The sequence below is a fragment of the Aquarana catesbeiana genome, linkage group LG02 (assembly GCF_042186555.1).
Source record: "Aquarana catesbeiana isolate 2022-GZ linkage group LG02, ASM4218655v1, whole genome shotgun sequence".
NCBI classification, from domain to species: Eukaryota; Metazoa; Chordata; class Amphibia; order Anura; family Ranidae; genus Aquarana; species Aquarana catesbeiana.
This window is the reverse complement of record NC_133325.1, coordinates 314,174,042-314,196,299: the sequence shown is the minus strand read 5'-3', so window position 1 is coordinate 314,196,299 and position 22,258 is coordinate 314,174,042. Positions and strand designations below refer to the sequence as shown.

Genomic DNA, 22,258 nt, shown 5'->3' with positions numbered 1-22,258 from the left:
GCACTCTGGCATTCAGAGTGGCCTTTACAGATGCCCCCTGTGCATGAGGCCTTAAGTATACAGAAGTTTTCTTCATTTGTTTTGCTGCAGTGTGGCTGAGGATGAATGATTATAATGTCTGGAAATTGTTTAATCGAGGGTCTGGTTTTTGAATTTCTTCTTCTTTTTTTTAAAGATCCATTATTTTTTATACTGATACTTCACTTACTAGATCCTTGTAAGATGCTGCTCCTGAGCAACCAGGTAGTGGACAGTTGCAATAAAACTTTGAAGACTACCTTTGAAACCTGCAAGGTATTCAACTTAATTGGCTGAATTGGACAAGATGCCCATTTTCTTCCATGCCTGAAAACGGTCCACTTGTTAATAAGAAAATACTTTATGGAGAAACTTTTATGACCATTATGACCACCTGTGCTCTGGTCTAAATGAAAATCTGCGTGCAGTTTTTAATAAAGAAGCTGATATAATTTTCCAATACGATAGTGTATCACCCTGGCAGCTCTCCACCCCTTGGCACCCTGATAGTTCTTAGACTCTGAAACCATTATAGCTCTATCACCCATGATACCATGATAGCTCCGTGACCCCTTATAGCATGAGAGCTGTCTCACCCCTGATATCATGGTAGCTCTCGGACCCCTTATACCATGATAGCTCTCTGTCTCCTGATAACATGATAGCTTTCTAACCATCTGACACCTTAATAGATATCTGACCCACTATACCCTGATAGTTCTCAAACTTTAACACCGTGAAAACTGTTTGACCCCTTACACTGTGATCACTCCCTGATTATCTGACACCCTGGTAGCTCTCTAACTATGATAGCCAATTCCCTGTAACCAGTCCATTGATTATGATGATTAATGGGAACTTAGTGAAGAACTAAATACAGCAAACAATCCTGGGCTCAGTAAAATCTGATATATCTGATTGAAAAGAAACATGTCTACTATATCTGATTGAGTTTAGATTGCCAGGGCTGCAAATAAGAGAGCAAGACTTTGTAGTTTTATTATCACTTTACTTGTCATAGTTTAACATCTTTTACAAAGTAGCTTAATTTCCTAGCAATTTTTAACATAAAAACTTATTTTATACAGAACCTTTTAGCCACATCACTAATAATTAACACTAGGCTACTTTCGGGGCTGGGCTCAGCCCTCCCTTCTCAGTGCTCAGCTGTCGGCTAATTGCCAGCACTCATTGTTCCACAGTGCCTCACCTGGTGATCATTTCCTGCTCGTCAGCCAGCACCTTCTGGCTATTTAAACTGCCTGGTTCAATTCTCCCATGCCTTCGCCTTGGTCAACATATCTGAAGATTCTCTGCTGTGTTCCTGTTAAAGACTTGCTTGGCTGACATCCCTTCTGGTTCCTGATACAGTTTGCTGTCTCCGACTATGCTTATCTCTGGCTTCATGATTTGCTGGCTTGCACTGACTACCTGCTTTGATTAGCAAACCCTGGCTATGTTTTGACTACGTTTACTATTTGCACCATTTTTACCACTATATTAAAAGGTGTGATTTTTACTGCATTTTCTGTCTCCGTCTGATTCATGGTTCCTGACAGCTGGGTATATTGGCTGTATTGCAATATTGTGATGTGGTAGTTGGAGTTTTTTATTATTACTTGATAAAATATTCAGAATGCACCTGCTCTTGCACTTCAACATCTTCTCCTCCTAATTTGTGTTTGCTTTTCTGACTCATTGGCTTATGTGTTTGAGGAGGAGGTGGAGCATGGGACAAAAATATCTGATCGGTTGTATTACCAAAACTTTGGGCGTGGACCTTCCTGGTTAGAGTTAATTAATGCTTCGGGTTATAACACTTCAGTTACAGTTAAGTTAATACAAAGAATATTGTTGGCGTATTGTACAGTAGATGTTTCTTTTGCTTCCACTTTTTTTCGTTGAGATTTCAATGACCAAAATTATTGAATACTTGTAAATGTACTGTTATTAGATAATTTTAGATTTATTTATTTTGTTCTTCTTTAACAGGTGACCAAGCCAAGTAGTTACAATAAGAAGTCTCATTTTGAAATAGAAGAAGATGATGTAGACAAAATGGAGGTTAGGTATGTAACAAACATACCTTATATAGTTTTCCAGCTTGTAGGGATGGATTCGGGCATCTAAAATACATTTAATGATTTTTGTATTGCACATACTGTATATCAGCGTGTGATAGGGCTGCTTTAAATCTTTATTATTTTATGCTTTAGGGCTGAGCCCAGACACTCAAAATCTAGACTAAGCTGCCACTGATGTCATGCTGTCACCAGAATCCCTCATTACCAATCAGGGACCAATCAGTGTCATTCCTAGTCATGTGATCAGCTTGACAGCCAATCATGGTGACCACATAAGGTCTGTTTACAAGCATACCTGATGGTCCTGTTGTCACAGTGTGTAAAAAAACAAAAACAAACTTATTTATGAAGATTACAAAAGTAGGTAAAAATATATTTTATTTTGCATTTTTGTCTATTTATCAGCATTTAACTGTCTGAGAATGGAAAGGTATACAGTACCTTCATTACTACAACTTAATCAGTCTCAGTATTATGTAAGGAAAAGAAACAAAACTGTTATCCTTTTAGCAGTGGAACATTCTTATAAAGTCATGAGAAAACGTTTTATTTTATCCACAAATATGGGGATTACTCCTAAATAATGTCATTCAGTTTGGTGGCTGAGTGTTTAAAATTAGCTTGGGTGGGTTAAAATCTTCTCTATATTGCATTATCACCATGTTATATCTATTAGTGCAGTAAGTATTGCTTTATATATTATCTCAGACACATCACTGACATTTCAGTACTACTTGGATGCACCTTATGTGGTTCAAGGTACATTTTGGGGTCAATTATTTATTGGCAAAATAGACAGATGCACTCAAAGCAATATGATTAGATACTTTAAGACCCCATACACACTATTAGATTCTCTGTAGATTTAGAGTTTGACCTCATATTATATGGTTTTGGTAAATCTGAAGACAAAAATCTGCAGAAAATCTAATAGTGTGTATGGGGTCTAACTCTCTGAAATACGGTCCATTGGTTAAATTGTAAGTTTGTGGGGAAAATCATTATTTGATCCCCTGCAGATTTTGTAAGTTTGCCCACAAAGAAATGAAGGGTCTATAATTTTTATCATAGGTGTATTTTAAATGATAGAGACAGAATATCAACCAAAATCCAGAAAAAAACATGATACAAATGTTATAAATTGAGTTGCAGTTTGGTGAGTTAAATAAGTATTTGATCCCCAAGCAGAACATGACCTAGTACTTGGTGGAGAAACCCTTGTTGGCAAGCACAGATGTAAGACGTTTCTTTTAATTGCTTACCAGATTTGCACACATTTCAGGAGGGATTTTGGTCCACTCTACTTTACAGATCTTCTCTAAATCCTTAACGTTTCTTGGCTGTCGCTTGGCAACTCGAAGTTTCAGCTCCCAACATAAATTTTCTTTAGGATTAAGGTCTGGAGACTGGCTAGGCCACCTAATGACCTTAATGTGCTTCTTCTTGGGCAACTCCTTTGTTGCCTAGGTGGTATGTTTTAGGTCAATGTCATGCTGGAAGACCCATCCACGACCAGTGTTCTGGCTGAGGGAAGAAGGTTCTCATGCAAGATTTTACAATACATGACTCCATCCATTGGCCCCTCAATGCAGCAAAGTCGGCCTGTACCTTTAGCAGAGAAACAGCCCCAAAACATATTGTTTCCACCTCCGTACCTGACTGTAGGGATTGTGTTCTTAGGGTCATAGTCAGCATTTTTCTTCCTCTAAACGGTGAGTAGCGTTAATGCCAAAGAGCTCAATTTTGGCCTCATCTAAACACGACACTTTCTCCCAATCCTCTGAATCATTTAGATGTTCATTACCAAACCTCAGACGGGCCTGTACATGTGCCTCCTTGAGGAGGGGGACCTTACTGGTGCTGCAGGATTTCAATGCATGGTGGCGTATTGTGCTACCAATGGTTTGTTTGGTGACTGTGGTCCCAACCGCCTTGAGATCATTCACAAGCTCCTCCCATGTAGTTCTGGGCTGATCCCTCACTTTTCTCATGATCATCCTTATCCCATGATACAAAATCTTGCATGGAGCTCCAGACCGAGGGTGATTGATGGTTATTTTGCATTTCTTACATTTGCGAATAGTCGCTCCAACAGTTGTCTCCTTCTCACCAATTTTCTTGCTGATGGCCTTGTAGCCCAATCCAGCCTTGTTCAGGTCTACAATCTTGTCCCTGACGTCCTTTGACAGCTCTTTAGTCTTGCCCATGATGGTGGGTTTGAATGGAAGAAAGAGATTCTGTGGACAGGTGTCTTTTATACACATAACGAGTTGTCATTAGGAGCACCTTCTTAAATTCACAGGACTAATCTGTGTACCACATGAGTGCATACTGTAGCCAGTCTGTGGGAGCAAGAATTATTGTTGGTTGGTAGGGCATCAAATACTTATTTTACTCACTGAACTGCAACTCAATTTATAACATTTGTGTCATGTGTTTTTTTTTTCTGGATTTTTGGTTGATATTCTGTTTCTATCATTTAAGATACACATATGATAAAAAATTATAGACCCTTAGACCCCTTTCACACTGGATCATTTTGCAGACGCTATAGCGTTAAAAATAGCGCCTGCAAACCACCCTAAAACAGCTGCTCGGGCTTTCACACTGGAGCTGTGCGCTGGCTGGGCGTCAGAAAAAGTCCTGCCAGCATCTTCTTTGGAGCGGTGAACTCACCGCTCCTCCACCGCTGCTTCCCATTGAAACCAATGGGGCATCGCTGCGATACCGCCGGCAAAACACCGCTCAGGAGTTTTGCAGGCGGATTAAACCCCTTTTCGGCCGCTAGCGGGGGGTTAAAACCGCCCTGCTAGCGGCCGAATAGCGCTGCTAAAACGACGGTAAAAATGTCTGTAAAAACGACGGTAAAGCAGCGCTAAAAGTAGCGCCGCTTTACCACTGATGCAAGTGGCGGCACAGTGTGTAAGGGGTCTTAATTTCTTTGTAAGTGGGCAAACTTAGAAAATCTGCAGGGGATCAAATAATTATTTTTCTCATTGTATGTGTCACTGGACAGTAGCTGTCCTTCCTTTGTCAGAAATGCATGGTAATTACATGCAAAGTCCAAAATTACAATCCTACCCAAAAATATAAGTGCATACAAAGTTGATTCTGGAATCACAAAAAAAAAAAAAAAGATACTAGAACATTTTTAGGTGGGAGGTAGTTTTGTTACATTTCATGAAATAGTTGAAAATGCGTCCTAAAGAAACATTCTGTACCGTACAATATATACCATCTATGTTGTAACTTTTATTTTTAGTCATAATAACTGTCTGTCTGTCATCAACAATCTATGCAACATATGGCTTGATTTTTCACAAAGGTGCATATTGTCATAAAGAAACTAAAGGTTTAGTCAAACACCCTGGAACAGTATTACCTTCTGACTAACTATACACAGCTGACATAATCTATAAGAAGTGATGTCAAAGTTTGGAAATTTGCCAGCCATCTGTGCTTTCAAGTTTGTGCTTGAAGTATTTTATATGTCATGGTATAAGCTCTGATTTCCCTATTATCAACAACTGTTCATATACTGTATGTGTGCCCTTTATTAGAGTTGTTTTTTTTTTTTTTTTTTTACAGTTCTGAAAGCTGGTATGTAGTTTGTCTTCTTTCTCTAATGCTTAACATAGAGGGTTATATCTCTGGGTAACTGAAATCTTTTCCTCTTCGCTGACTTTTGCAGTGCTCAGGTCTCTGCTACTCAACTTTAAAATAAACCTTTGCCCAGATCAAGCATACTAAAATATTTCACAAATTCCAAACGCTTTAAAACATTTACTTATGTAGCTACAAGCATTTAGGAGACATTCATCATTAAAAATTCACAACAAAGTAAACTAAATTCATACCTTTTTTTCCTTGTATTTTTTATGGCAGCAGCTTGCCTGCCTTCTTACGTAAAACACAGCTGGTGCTTACCTGCAATAAACCTGCTTTAGAGTCTTTGCTATGATCTTTGAAGATCTTTGAGATGTGATTATTTCACAGTACATGCATCTAAGTCTGGTATTAAAAGCATTGCAAACTGATGTCAACAGTAAGCTCATCGACACAGCCCAAAGGCCATCCAAATAGGCTCCTATTCAGGACAGGGACAATATGATTGGTTAATGTGGGTTGCTACAATTTATATATGTATATAGGTGTATATAATTTGTCAATATCAGATATTAAGTTGTTTTTGTAATTTATCATTTGCAGAGTTGACCTGTGGAATGCAAGTAACTTAAAGTTTGGAGATGAATTTCTTGGAGAACTTAAAATTCCATTAAAGGTCCTACGACAGTCCAGCTGCTATGATGCATGGTATATAATTATATTTATGGTGTGATGCTTGTATCTCAAAATTGTTTTTTTTTTCAGTTAGTCAAGCTTTTTGTATTGTATTTTCTATACGTTTAAAGCCCAACTCTAGGCAACTAAAAATGTATCCCTTACAGTGGAACTGTGCCTGCACTGAAAGAGTTCAATGTACGTTTTGTTCTAAGCGAAGAAAAAAAAATGTACTTACCTTATCCTTTGCTCCTTCCCACAGCTAGACCAGTCCCTGCAGCTTCTTTTCCCCCATGCTCTAGCAGTCTAGGGTCCTGACATCATCAAGACCAAAGCATGGTCCATAGCACCTTGTCCCAATCAGCTACTTGTCCCAATCTGACAGCAACTCACCCGCACCTGCATGGCTGTCAGATTGGGACAAGTAGCTAATTGGGACAAGGGGCTATGGACCATGCTTTGGTCTTGATGACGTCAGGACCCTAGACTGCTGGAGGGGGTCAAGCAGCTGTGCCCGTGCAATCACTGCATCTCAGTAGATATGAATGGGCTGCCCTTCATGCAGCACCTGCTGGCTGATGCCACATAAACAAGGCATTCATACATGACTATGGGTGTCATGGCTTGCCTGAGTGAGCAGTGGCGTAACTAGAACTCTCAGGGCCCCGATGCAAGAAACCATGAAGGGCCCCCCTGACCCCCGGACGAGCCTGGAGACGGAACACCAAGGCCCGGTCGCAAATGGGTGGCTGCATATAAAGGAACTGATTTCTCCATTTCCCCCCTCTTCTCTACTCCCTCCCACAGGCATTCAGCAGCTGCAGGAGGAAAATGGAGAGATCGATTCCTCTATGCCAGTGTTTCTCAATCTTCTTCCAGTCAGGGCACCCTTGAAGTATACCTCTAGGTGAATGGGACTGCACTGCAACCACTCTGCAACTTTGTGCATTGAACGCAGTTGAGGCATAGCGATGATGCATTTAAGGGGTTAAAACAGGCGTTCGATCTGAGCATGGATTGCCTTTCAGAGGAACAGCATTTTTTTTGCTGGTACTATGAACAAGCAAGAAAAAAAATCAGTTCAGGATTAAAAGCACATACATAAAATGTGCATACATACATGTAAACACACATAATACACACACATATACTGTATATATACACACACACACATATATATAAACACACACATATATAAATGCATATATGCACATACGTATAAACACACGCACACACACACATACATACATGCACACACACATACATGCACACACCCACACATACATGCACACACATACGTGCACACACACATACATGCACACACACATATAAACACACATACATACAGATAAAAAACGGCAGTCCTTTACCTTAGCGCTTGCTGCCTGGTACTGCACTGTAGGGGGAGACAGACTGTGCTTTCACTTTAGGTGTACTTAGTGTGACAAGCTCCCCACAGTACAGATTTACAGTTTGGCTAAGGATCGGGGAGCTCGGTCTCAGCCGCCCTTGCCACTCCTCCTATCGAAGCATACAGGGGGCCCTCGAAGACCTCCTGCAGCATGGGACCCGGTCGCCATGGCGACTTCTGTGACCCCTATACATCCGCCACTGTGAGTGAGCCCTTAGGATGTATTTACATATGTATTTTACTGCATAAAGACATGGTTCTTCCTTCATGTTTTATAATGTGTGTTGAAGAAAATGTGAAAGAAGGCTGTAATTTCTGACCTCTTTTTGGAAATGCTAGGTACCCCCTCCCTCCTTGTACTTCATAGCCCTCTCTTCTTATGGGAGATTCTAAATACTCTCTGTAGTGACCCATCAATTCCACCTCTCCCCTCACCTAAAAAACCAGCACACAGGAGAAGATGCTGACACAGGAGGGACTGTTGGAAAGGTGAGTATCTTTTACTTTAGTTCCACTTTAAGTAACAGCTCTGAGTCTGCAGAAATGGCATCCAAGATGGTGGCACTCAGCAGCAGTCTCAGGGCTTTTGGATTTCCATATAAGGGAGACTTTTATAGGTATATTAGATCAATAAAATACATTAGATGCACATATAATCTTGTAGGAAGATTGTGGTTGAAATCCAGTTGTCTGGCATAAGGGTCTCTTTAGTGCATGAGCACAGGGTTCGAAACCGATTTCCATGGTGCCAGCAGCAACTGTCAGGGTTTTCATGCAGGGCTGCAATAGACCAGTTATCTGAGAATAGGGAGCTCACACCACATACAAGGAAGCAGTGGCGTCGCTATGGGGTGGCTTTTGGGGCTATTGCTCCGAATCTGGGGCCCAGAGTCGCTGCAGGGGTCCCCAACCACAGGGCTGCAGCCCACTACCGGGCTGTGGTCTCTCTGCTGCCGGGCTGCAAGGGCGGCGGGAAGCACGGGAGAGCCGGGCAGGCGAGAGAGTAGAGAGATGGCATCATCTCTCACCGCCCGCCCAGCATCACTGCTGTTCCTCCCTCCCTTACATCATCTCTCACTGCCTGGCCTCTCTCTGGGGAAGGCTGTCTGGGGACTCTGATGTAAGGGGGGCTCTCTGGGGAACCTGATGTAAGGGGGAGGCTCTCTTGGGACCCTGATGTAAGGGGGGCTCTCTGGGGACCCTGATGTAAGTGGGGGGCTCTCTGGGGACCCTGATGCAAAGGGGGGCTCTCTGGGGACTATGATGTAAGGAGGGGCTCTCTGGGGATTCTAATGTAAGTGGGGGGCTCGCTGGGGGCCCTGATGATCGGGAGGGCTCTATGGGGACCCTTATGCAAGGGGGCTGCTCTGGGGACTCTGGTGTAAGGAGGGCTCTCTGATGACCCTGATGTATAGAGGGGTTCTCTGGGGACCCTGATGTAAGGGGGGCTCTCTCAGGACCCTGATGTAAGTGGGGGGTCTCTGGGGACCCTGATGTAAGGCGGAGGATCTCTGGGGACCCTGATGTAAGGCGGAGGATCTCTGGGGACCCTGATGTAAGGGGGGGCTCTCTGGGGACCTTGATGTAAGGGGGAGGCTCTCTGGGGCCCTGATGTAAGGGGGCTCTCTGGGGACTCTGTTGCAAGGGGGAGGCTCTCTGGGGACCCTGATGTAAGTGGGGGGGCTCTCTGGGGACCCTGATGTAAGGGGGCTCTCTGGAGGCTTGGTGTAAGGGGGAGGCTCTCTGGGGGCCCTGATGTAAGGGGGCTCTCTGGGGACCCTGATGCAAGGGGGAGGCTCTCTGGGGACCCTGATATAAGTGGGGGGCTCTCTGGGGACCCTGATGTAAGGGGGGCTCTCTGAGAACCGTTATGCAAGGGGGAGGCTCTCTGGGGACCCTGATGCAAGGGGGAGGCTCTTGGGGAATTTGATGTAAGGGGGGCTCTCTGGGGACCTTGATGTAAGGGGGGGGGGCTCTCTGGCGACCCTTATGTAAGGTGGAGGCTCTCTGGGAACCCTGATGCAAAGGGGAGGCTCTCTGGGGACTCTGATGTAAGGGGGGCTCTCTTGGGACCCTGATGTAAGGGGGCTCTCTGGAGACCCTGATGTAAGTGGGGGTCTCTCTGGGGACCCTGATGCAAGGGAGAGGCTCTCTGGGGACTGTGATGTAAGGAGGAGGCTCTCTGGGGACCCTGATGTAAGGGGGAGGCTCTCTGGGACCCTGATGTAAGGGGGAGGCTCTCTGGGAACCCTGATGTAAGCGGGGGCTCTCTGGGGACCCTGATGCAAGGGGGTGGTCTCTGGGGACCCTGATGCAAGGGGACGGCTCTCTGGGGACCCTAATGTAAGGGGGGGCTCTCTGGGGACCCTGATGCAAGGGAGGGGGCTCTCTGGGGACCCTGATGTAAGGAGGGGCTCTCTGAGGACCCAGATGTAAGTGGGGGGGCTCTCTGGGGACCCTGATGCAAGGGGGAGGCTCTCTGGGAACTCTGATGTATAGAGGAGGCTCTCTGGGGACTCTGCTGTAAGGGGGACTCTCTGAGGACACTAATGCAAGGGGGAGGCTCTCTAGGGACTCTGATGTAAGGGGAGGCTCTCTGGGGACCCTGATGTAATGATGATATATATAATATTTATATATATATATATATATATATATATATATATATATATATATATATACACACACACACACACACACACACACACACACACACACACACACACACACGTATATCATATACATGTGTATGCCTGCCCAAGCGTATGACTTTCTTCTTTCTTTACTTCACTGCTATGGGCTCTAGCCCCAGATGTTTTGTAGACCTAGCAATGCCCCTGCAAGGAGGTCTGTTTAATAAACTAAAAAAATGGACAAACTACCTTGTCCAATTCCTTTGTTTAATGAAAATACTTCTTAAAAGGTCCAAGAATAAAATAATAAATCACATATGGAATCCACAATCAGCTGAAGCCTGCACAATCAGGCCAAATTCATAAATCCTTTACACATATCTTCACAATATTATACAATATTGACTGCAGACAGCGTTTGGAGATACGTGCAAAGGATTTATGAATCCGCCCTGATCGTGCCTGTTTTGACCTGATTATGACATTGATAAACAATTTTTTTTGTTTATTCTTCTGAGTACAATTTAATAAGTATTTTCAATTTTAAAAATAACAACATGGTGCTTTGTCCATTTGTTAGTTTTTTTAATGTGCACGGGTGTGAAAGGACTCCTAATGGCATAGGAAGTAAGCATTGATTTTTCTGTGTATGTGCAATCTTATTTTTGCGCTAGCTGTATCTCTACTATTTTCCATTGGGCAGCTCTTTCATTGAATGCAGAAGCTGTTTTGGACTTATTATGAGCGTCCCATTATCTTTTGCTTATTATTTTATACAATTTGGAATATTTCAAAGCAGCTTTTATAGTAATAAATGATACAATAGCTGCTCTTTTCCTTACTTTATTTTTGGCATGCCGTTAAAGGACAATAGAAAATCCGGTTGAGTGTTCGTTTAGCAACGTGTAGACATGTCAGGAGCTGTTGGAGTGGAAACAGTACACAGTACACCCAGGTGACGATTCGTTCTATCATTTTTAATAAAACCTTCCACTAGTTATGTGCCTTAGCTCCTGGGCATGCTTAGTATCTCTAATACCTTGATATTTTTCATTGATTCAAATGTCTTGCACATGTTACTGCTTGTGCTCACACTATATACCATTTGTAAAGGACACCTCAATGTGAGACGCCAACATTCCAGTTTTCTTAGAGCAGGGCACCATGTAATTCTCTAATTAAACTTACTACAGTAGATCAAGCTGCTCCCTAAATATAGATCAGGCAGTGACGGAGATTTGTACTTGTTTCCTATTTACAGATTATGTAATTCTTTGTCGTCAGGAATTGTTATTGGGTGTAGCCAGTATGCGTCACTCATTACAGATGCTGAAGATAAATTACAGACAGGCATGTATCAAACTCCATTGAACTGTGTCATATTTAACTCTGTCTACGATTCTATCCATGGATGTTATTTCAGGAATCAGAACCTTATTTTGGGATGTAGTCTCACTGTATAATTAGCATTTTTTAATACCGTATGGTGTTAGTTGGAATAAACTGATTGTCCTACAAATATTATCTTATTACAGAAGTAACTTCATTATGCATCACTTGCAGATTAAAAAAAAAAACATTCCCTTTTTATTTTGTATAAACCAGGTACCTGCTTCAACCAAGAGACAATGGCAAATCAGGAAAACCAGAGGAACTGGGGTCATTAAGGTTAAATGTGGTTTACACAGAAGATCATGTGTTTGCTAGTGAATACTACAACCCCCTCCGAGACCTTTTATTAAAATCTGGAGATGTTGAGGTAAGACAGATTAGAAGTAAAAACAAACAATATGTCATGCATAAATGATAAAACAATCATACCAGAAATGTTTACAATTAATCCTGCAATATAGATTAGAATTAGGGATTGTAGTAGAGGTAGAGTTGGGTGGTAACTTGCTGGTTTACGTGGGAAGGTCTGAACTTCTAGTATTTTAAGAATAGAGGGAACTGTGAAAAGCCTATATTAATAACTGTTTTTTTTGTTTTTTTTATATTTATATATTTCGCCTAATGCCTAATGTGTCTACTTTGTGCTTAATTAGCTCCCCATCTTTCTCTGGTAGTGCGCTGCCATGTGGCTTTGTCTTTACACTCTATACCGAAATGAAAAGCATTCTAGCATACCTTGTTTTTTTGTTGCTTTTGTTTCCTACCAGTGGTGCTCCAAATTTATGTGTCACCACCACTCCAGCCAAAAATTCCAAAGTTACAAAAAAACAGAGTTGATGAATATAGTAAAGGTTAAGGAAAGTTTGCTCAAATAAGCACAGACAACAGTGAACACACTTTGGCGCAGTTAGTTAGTCAAAAGACTAAGTATTTTCACTGCTATATGTGCTTCATTGAGTAGAATTCCTGTTTCCTCTACTACACTTGTGGACTCCATTTTCTTGTATGGTTCGTTACTTCGAACCAGTATAGCTGTGGAGTTATACCTGGTTTCCCTGAAGGGGTGGATAAATGTCGGTTTCCCAAGCAGCAGCAGCAGTCTTCTTTGTCCAGCCAAACAAATTTTATTTTTTTTTAGTTTTGAAAGATTTGAGAAAATGATATGCTTCTAAATTATATTGCTACCTATTAGCCCATTGGAAATATTGCACCTCCTATTCTGTCCTTGTGACATCAGGATAAGAAATGAGGTACTGGTTGTCAGCAAGATATTACAAGAAGTTCTAAGTTGTTTTTAGCATGCCACCGGACTAATAAAAAAGTTAAAGTCACTAGTATGGCGATACGTTTGTCATCTGTCTGGGCGGATCGTTTTGGATGAGATCTGATGGAAATGGACATACTGTCCGTTTTCGTCCGATCCCTCCATAGGAATTAGCGTCTCTCTGACAGGTCCCTCCCCGCTCAGTGGGCAGAAACGGACCTGTCATCCGCCGGCTCAGCGGAGATCAACGGAGAGATCTCCTGCTGAGCTGGCAGACTCCGCTGAGCAGATCCGCCTCGTGTGAATGAGGCCTAAACAAGTTGAAAAGCTTAATTTTTAAACACCCTTCTATATTATTAAAATTTGAGAAGTTCAAATAGCATTTTTTACACTCATTTTCTACACTGGGGTGCCCCTAATGTCCGCTGGTCTTAGGTATAAAGCAATAGTTTTTGGTTATTAAAATCCTAACTTGGAAATTGATTGTCTTTACTGAGCCACAGGTTGTCATGAGTTAGGACATACCTGCAGACACATGATCATTTCCCAGTTAAACTCTAAGGCCTCCTTCACATGGGTGTTTAACTACATACACTGGATTCCAGTGGCTAGAATCAATGGATTCTTGAGGCTGGAATGACAGGTGTATGTGAATAGCAGATCCTCTAAGCCTGTGCAAAGTAAAGACAGCCTGATAGCAACTGTTGCTGTTCACATGTAACCCACTCACCAAGCAGTTACCTGCGGTCACCTGGACATAAGCATATAATTTTTTTTCTGCCTTAACAAAATCCTCTGAATTCCACCATCCATGCTATGTGTGGATGGACGAATCTCCCACTGTGACTGTTATATTTTGACAGTCGACCCCGGTCGCTGTCAAAATACCCAAACAGTGGATGTGTCTGATTGGATGCAGCCATTGTTTGGCCAACAATTTTTTGCCTGGCTTCATCAGTTTTTTCAGTCACGGGATGTAGGGTGAGAAGTGGCCACCAAGGCCACATACTGAGTAAGTTTTGGTCAGTACAGCAGGAATGGGCAATTCAAGCAGTATGTAGCTAGCTTAAGCTGCATATTTCATCAATTTATGTCTGTTGGTACTATTTTATTAATTTTCTTTTTTTATCACATGTAGCGCACTCCTAGTTGGGTTGCTAGGATGTTATGTAAATTTAGTCTTTTTTGGCTCCTCTGTAGTCATTGGAGCAGTGGTTGATTTCTTGCTGTTGCTGTTCTGGATTTCACAGGCTGCAAGTTTGCTTGCTCTCCCCTGCCTTCCACAGTGTTCTGCAACATAGAGTGGAGCAAAGCAAATGGGCAGCATGAAATTTATGGTGCTGCAGCCAATCCCTGGGGGGGGGGGGGGGGTGCCCAGAAGGGGCCTGGGAAGTGCATAAATAATTTGAGCTGCAGAACAGCATTGCCTTCCTGTTTAACAAATCGGCCTGTTCAAGTGGGGGATGGCTAACCCCTACCTCCAGCTATTCTGCTGTTTCAAGTTGCTAGTCCCAGCTTTTGCAGAGCCAGGGGGACCTACATCTGAGAGCATATCAGACACCCTGAGACTTTACCTATGAATCCAGTCCGCATAGCTTCAGTGGTAGGTGCCTGGAGAAAGCTGAATGGGCACACCTGCTCCCCTGGCCTTGAAAGTACAGTTTTATTGCAAGATCCTGGTGCCTGTGTACTATTGGGATTGCTGGGTCTCATAGTTCCTCTCCTGAGAGGTACATAACGACCAGTCCCCTCTAGTTTGTGGAAAGACGTTGAGCTAAGTAATTCCTCATACATTAGTTTGTCTTTAAATGTTTTCTGAATGAGGTAGCTCTTAGGGTCTAAGACCTTTCTCTACACCACATCCCTTAAGGTATATTATTTCATTCCAGTCATAGTATATTGGGATTTTTATGGTGCCAAAACACAATCTTTTAAAAAAAGAAAAAAAGAATTTGGCAACACTCCTCCAGAAGAAGCCATTGTTGGCGAAACATGTAGCGGAAACAACAGTGTAGCCTATTCATGGAGTATCCCATACTACCCTTCACCCCCATTCAGGTTATTCCACAATAAAACCACAAAAAAGACATCCCCTAGACTGTGCTTTGTGTCAGTGTGCCTGGACTGTGCTCTGTGTCTGCTGCAGCCTCTGTTTTAGTGAGGGAGAACCATAGTCATCATCATCATCATCTGTGCTGGAAGTGTGCAGTGACTGTGCCTTTGACCATCATCAGCCAGTGGCAATTATGGAGGGAGCGCTAAACACAAAAACAAAAAACAAAAACAAATGTCTATTTGGTTGCAAGCCTTAATGAACCATACTCAAATGTCAGCCTAATGCAATTTGTAGACCAATTTTTCCTCTTCCTACAGTTGTTTCCATATATACTGTAAAGACTGTACATACTACATTTCTCAATTGAGTAAATGGACTTTTTAATTTACAGTATATGCATAAATAAACCATATACAGTATATAAAGAAATATGTAATGTTTTATTAAAATGAGGGAAATTTGTTCTGAAATATTTGTCTAATCATTTTTCACAGAACAGCTGAACAATGGTTTACCTTTGTGTACTCTTTCAGTTTTACTGCTTAAATCCATGTGTTGCACAAATATGTGCAAGAAATAGGGTGTTGGTTGTCTTGTTCTGACCGTACATCCGTTGAAAGGTGACTCTTGTGGTTTGTAAACTGATTGAATTTTGTGATGAGCAGAAAAACACACAGTTATGTGTTCATGTGTCAAAAACACCCCAGCCTTCCTATTAAAAGTAAAAAAAGAGGAAGCCCCCTGTTTTTACCGAGTGTTACATAGTTACATAGTAGGTGAGGTTGAAAGAAGACACAAGTCCAACCTGTGTGTGTGATTATATGTTAGCATTACATTGTATATCCCTGTATGTTGTGCTCATTCAGGTGCCTAGCCTATGTAACAGTTTTTTGCTGAGAAATTATTGCCCTGCTTAGCTTAGTATCGTCCACAAATACTGAGATTGAGCTGTTTATCCCATCCTCTATGTCGTTTATGAATTAATTAAATAGGATTGGTCCCTGGACAGAACCCTGGGGGACCCCACTTTCCACGCTGGCCCAATCTGAGTACTCCCCATTTATCACCACCCTCTGAACTTGCCCCTGTAGCCAGTTTTCAATCCATGTACTCACCCTATGTTCCATGCCGACAGACCTTAGTTTGTACAGTAAACGTTTATGGGGAACTGTATCAAATGCCTTTGTGTTTTCTATATTTTCTTTGTATAGAAAATGAATTATCTAATATTTAATGTCAGTCGTAGTGTTAATTTACTACAAACATTCCACTTTAGTGGAGAAATGATAAGTGGAAATCATAACAAAAATGGCTCTTGTACAGACATATACTTTATGATATTGTATATTTATGTACTGTAGTCAATTTCTATTGCAGCCCTCAAATTTTCCACTGACCTACTCGCATTTTGCGAGTGGAAAATGATTGCTGGCGAGTGTGGTGCTGCCTCGGAGGGGGGCGCGAGCACCACTGGCGGGCGGGGTTGAATGGGAGCCGTTCTCCCAGCCAGGGGAAGAGAGAGGAGAGGCGAGCCGGCCAGATCATCAGATAGCGGAGATTGCCCGCTGTAACAGCTTTCATTTGAATTGCCTGGTGTTCCTGGAGCTCACCGTCACACAGTCACGCTTCCTGGCCCGGCACCTTTGATAGGCAGAACGCCGGTCCAATGCCGGGGCATATGACGTCATCAAAGGCGCCGATTGAACAGATTGGCCAGCTCACCTCTTTCTCTGCACAGGTGAGGCTGCATTGATGAGCACAGGTTATGCTGCATTGATAGGCACAGGTCACGCTGCATTGATGTGCACTGGTTACGCTGCACTGATGGGCACAGGTCACGCTGCATTAATGGGCACTGGTTAAGCTGCATGATGGGCACAGGTTAGGCTGCATTGATGGGCACAGATCAGGCTGCATTGATGGGCACTGGTTACATTGCACTGATGGGCACAGGTGAGGCTGCATTGATAGGCACAGGTGAAGCTGCATTGATGGGCACTGGCTAGGCTGCATTGATGGGCACTGGTTGGGCTGCATTGATGGGCGCAGGTCAGGCTGCATTGATGGGCACTGGTCACGCTGCATTGATGGGAACTGGTCACACTGCATGGGCACAGGTCAGGCTGCATTGATGGACACTGGTGAGGCTGTACTGATGGGCACTGGTGAGGCTGTGCTGATGGGCAATGGTGAGGCTGCAGGAACAAATGGGAAATGGAGCGCTGACAGGTGCTACTATTGAAATGAAAAATGGGACAGTGGTGTGGATCAGGAAGTGTGGTGTTTGCAAGAGGCAAACCATTGAGGTGGACAGTACTGGGTTCAGATGGATGGGGTAGGCGGCAGCCGGCTTCTCAGAGCAGAAGGTACTCTGTGGGGAAGACAAGCAGAAAAAAAGAGCAGCGCCGCTCTAATGCCCTGTACACACGGTCGGACTTTGTTCGGACATTCCGACAATAAAATCCTAGGATTTTTTCCAACGGATGTTGGCTCAAACTTGTCTTGCATACACACGGTTACACAAAGTTGTCGGAAAATCCGATCATTCTAAACGCGGTGACGTAAAACACGTACGTCAGGACTATAAACGGGCAGTGGCCAATAGCTTTCATCTCTTTATTTATTCTGAGCATGCGTGGCACTTTGTCCGTCGGATTTGTGTACACACGATCGGAATTTCCGACAACGGATTTTGTTGTCGGAAAATTTTATAGCCTGCTCTCAAACTTTGTGTGTTGAAAATCCGATGGAAAATGTGTAATGGAGCCTACACACGGTCGGAATTTCTGACAACAAGGTCCTATCACACATTTTCCGTCGGAAAATCCGACCGTGTGTACGGGGCATAAGGGTAGTAGTATGTATAAAAAGACTTTAATAATGTTTAAAATATGCACTCACATTTAGGCTGATAAAAACAGGCATGTAGTGTTACTCTTTAACATCATGAGATCACATCCGGTGGATCGCTGGGCTGTGGAGGAGTCATTCCCCGGCCGCTTCCGGTGGCGTCCGAAGCTCCGAGGTATGTAGTTCCGTCAGACAGTGCGTCAGCTGGTCCGTGGGTGGAGATGACAGATGCTGGAGAGCCGGGGGGCGTGGCTGTAGTGCTCGCATTCGGAGCATGCGTGCTCCTTCATCAGGCCGAAAATTTGATGCCGAAAAGTCCGCCCGTGTGTACACGGCATTACAATCACTTTAATGCTGGACATGGGAAATATATTTATTTAAAGCAGTATGAAACCCAAAAACAAACATTTATTATGCTGCAGCTTAACATTTCCTACATGTGATAGCTGCATTTATTTTCTTTTTTAGGCCATTTAACGATACTAGGAGCGCTTACAGTGATCAGGTTTTATTTATTTAAAACCTTTATCTTAAAAGGAAAAACTGCTGTAACTGTTATAAAGTTTTTTTCTGGAATTTGGTTTCAATATGTTAGTGTTAAGTCTGCTACTATATCTAACCCTTCCCTCCCCCCAGACTGACAAGCCTGCTGTCCTAAGGTGCCCCTGTGCTCCTTCATCCAGAGTGGGGGCGCTCTAATACAGGAGGTGTGTTACTGGCCTAAGAAAAGAGAACTGATGCAGCCACCTCAACTAATGTTTGGTAAGCTGCTTGTGGGTTGGTGCAGCGTGGTGCGGCTGAAGTAACTTACACACAGTACAGATGCAATAGAAAGAATTTATGTTGTAGTCAAAGTATAACAGTTCACAACAAGCCCAGCGGGAAGGCAGCCTAACCAGAAACACTCACATTTGAACAGCAGATTGTAGCAGAGCGGATATCAGCCAAACTGACAGCGTCTGTCTTGAGGGGTGGAGTGCAGCCTGGCCAGCCAGTAACCAAGAGGGGTGGCTTCCAAGAAGAGTGGCAGGTCTGTAGGCTTTCCCTAGTCATCTGAAACCTCTCCCTGCTGCTATTACTGTCCCTGATAAATGGGTGACCTATCTTTACTCTACCCACAGCTCTAAATGTTTGTCAAACTCAGGAGCCAGGGTCTTAAATAAACTTTGCCTGACCCAAAATGGGCATCAGAGTCACACGGCCTGTCAGCATCCAACCAGATCAGTGACCCAGGAAACCATAGAGAAACATGTTCCTCTTGACTTCCTTTCCCTTTGCACTGCCGCTGCTGTTGAGTGCCACCTGCAGTGGAGAAAATATACTGCACCTGCCTACATGCTATATATTACATTTTTGGTTTTGGGTTTAATACCACTTTAACTATTTTAATCTTTGGAATTTTTTTTTTTACATCCTATAATCCCTTGCAGAGGAATACCTAGGGCCCATTCAGACTTCTGCACTGAGGTAGCATGCAATACAAGGCATGTATTAGCCAGAATTACGGCAACAAGTTTACTGTTCCCAGAAAAGTGTAATGTGCATTTTTTTGGTCTGTTATAATGAATAGGCTGCCCTAGTGCACTTATGCACCACAATGAACCGCATTTTGGGATGGAGATCTTAGAATGTTAGAGCTCTGATTCTTAGACCCATAGAGCTCCAGTGTTTTGTGCAGTGTTTGTTGGTATTTACCAGAGGGGAGTATACAGGGAGGATGTGCTGCTTCTTTATTATATAGTGTCAGACTGGGAGAGTATATATTAATAAGCACAGAAACTGTAGATATTTTTTCTATAGTGACCCATAAGAGGAGTGAGATCCCACAAGCTCCAGTACATACCTGCTGTGGTCAAGTGATTGACATCTGGCCCAGGGCTTGACTGATATGAACTATATCCGACAACTCAAGCTTGTTAGCCTAATGGCCCGTATACACGATCTGAAAATTGGCCGAAAAATACCGCTTTCTACGCGATTGATAATCGGATTGTTAGGACAGAGCTTTCGAGAGCCGATCACGACAATTCATCTGATATTATTCGACCGGACAAGCACAAAAATTTTCCTCGTACGATACCAGATTGTACGATTTTCATTTAGTTAGTACAGTTGTCGTCCGAAAATACAATACAAATACATTACAACACATGACATCACGATTTTTTTTTCTGTCGTACGAGAATTTTTGTGACTTTAGTAACCTATTCAATTTCTACTTGCGAGTATTAAGCAAAAAAAAAGTTGATCTGTTGTACGATATTCGGATCATGTGTACGGGCCATAAGGCTCCATGCACACAGGGCTTAAAATACATCTATCCTTTTGGGGAGTAAAAAACGCTCATATAGAGCATTTTCTTGTACAACATCTAGACGAGTTTAGAAGAGTTTATGGTTTTTCTGCCAGAAAGCTCCAATCAGAAATGCGAACCAGAAGGTTTTTTTTTTCCTGCCTCTAAACATTGAACTCAAAATACAGTACCTGCCCGCGATAATGTGTTTCCAGCACGATCCCATCGCGCTGGTTCTCGGCGACAGGGTACTGTACATCTCGCTCTGGCTGCAATAGGAAAAACACATTTTCCTATTGCAGCAAGCTGAAGAAAGAATTCCCCTCCAAGAGCATACCAGGCCCTTAGGTCTGGTATGGATTTTATGGGGAACCCCTACGCCGGAAAAACGGCGTGGGGTTCCCCCCAAAATGCATACCAGACCCTTATCTGAGCACGCAGCCTGGCCGGTCAGGAAAGGGGGTGGGGACGAGCGAGCGCCCCCCCCCCCCGAACCGTACCAGGCCGCATGCCCTTAACATGGGGGGTGGATGCTTTGGGGATGGGGGGCGACCTGCGGCCCGCCCGCCCCAAAGCACCTTGTCCCTATGTTGATGAGGACAAGGGCCTCTTCCCGACAACCCTGGCCGTTGGTTGTCGGAGTCTGCGGGCGGGCGGCTTATCGGAATCCGGGAGCCCCCTTTAATAAGGGGGGCCCCCAGATCCTGGCCCCCCACCCTATGTGAATGAGTATGGGGGTACATCGTACCCCTACCCATTAACCTGGGGGGGAAAAAAAGTGTCAATAAAAAAAACACACTAGATAGGTTTTTAAAGTAATTTATTAGGCAGCTCTGGGGGTGTCTTCTGACTTCGGGGGTCTCTTCTGACTCTCCGAGAGCGGGAGAAGAGGCCGGAGAGAGCGGAGGAGTCGGAAGAGACCCCCGAAGTCGGATGAGACCCCCAGAGCTGCCTTATAAATTACTTTAAAAACCTGTCTAGTGTGTTTTTTTTACCCCCATACTCATTCACATAGGGTGGGGGGCCGGGATCTGGGGGCCCCCCTTATTAAAGGGGGCTCCCGGATTCCGATAAGCCCCCCGCCTGCAGACCCCGACAACCAATGGCCAGGGTTGTCAGGAAGAGGCCCTTGTCCTCATCAACATGGGGACAAGGTGCTTTGGGGTGGGGGGGGCCGCAGGTCACCCCCCTTCCCCAAAGCATCCACCCCCCATGTTGAGGGCATGCAGCCTGATATGGTTCAGAAGGGGGGGGGGGGCTCGCTCGTCACCACCCCCTTTCCTGACCGGCCGGGCTGTGTGCTCGGATAAGGGTCTGGTATGGATTTTGGCGGGACCCCCATGCCGTTTTTTCGACGTAGGGGGTTCCCCTGAAGATCCATACCAGACCTAAGGGCCTGGTATGCTCTTGGAGGGGAACCCATGCTGGTTTTTTATTTAAAATTTGGCATGGAGTTCCCCCTCATGATTCATACCAAACACAGGTCAGCAATGCTTGTCGCTCATTGGGAAAGGAAAAAACTAATTTTTCCTTTCCCGATGACCGAGCCAGCTCGGTGCTGGCTCCCGCGACAGGGCTCGCAGGTGTCAATCTCGCCGATAACAGAGGCGAGAGTGACACAATATCGCAGTCACCTACTGTATGCCTGTAATTGTCCTAATGTGCATTGACCCAGAGGAGAACATTGTTCTTACAGGCAGAACACAAAACTCCTGTAGAAGCAATGTTTTTTTATGCCAGCGTGCATGGAGCCTAAATAGTCTAGACCTAAAATAAGGTGACACAGAAAAGTGTACATGTGACCCTAACTTAATAAGTGTTGGAATTCTCACAGACAGTGTGTTGCTTTGTTCATACTTTGATGCTTAGTTATCATAATCTAATAGACATTTCTTGCTTACGTCATGTGTGTCGTCTTTTGTTTTGTTTGATCTCCTTAGTTTGGCAGCAGTAGAAAGCAAAATGACATACTTGGG

At 43.7% G+C, this 22,258-nt stretch overlaps 1 protein-coding gene across 2 annotated transcripts in view; it reads left to right on the top strand.

Annotated features, from left to right (window-relative positions):
- RASA3 (RAS p21 protein activator 3) overlaps positions 1-22,258 on the top strand; it is a 299,770-nt gene that overhangs the window by 208,015 nt on the left and 69,497 nt on the right. For both annotated transcript variants that reach the window (XM_073614731.1, XM_073614730.1), the window contains exons 8-10: positions 2,011-2,087; positions 6,312-6,416; positions 12,033-12,186. In XM_073614731.1, coding sequence (XP_073470832.1) covers positions 2,011-2,087; positions 6,312-6,416; positions 12,033-12,186 — 336 coding nt within the window. The remainder of the gene's footprint in view (positions 1-2,010; positions 2,088-6,311; positions 6,417-12,032; positions 12,187-22,258) is intronic.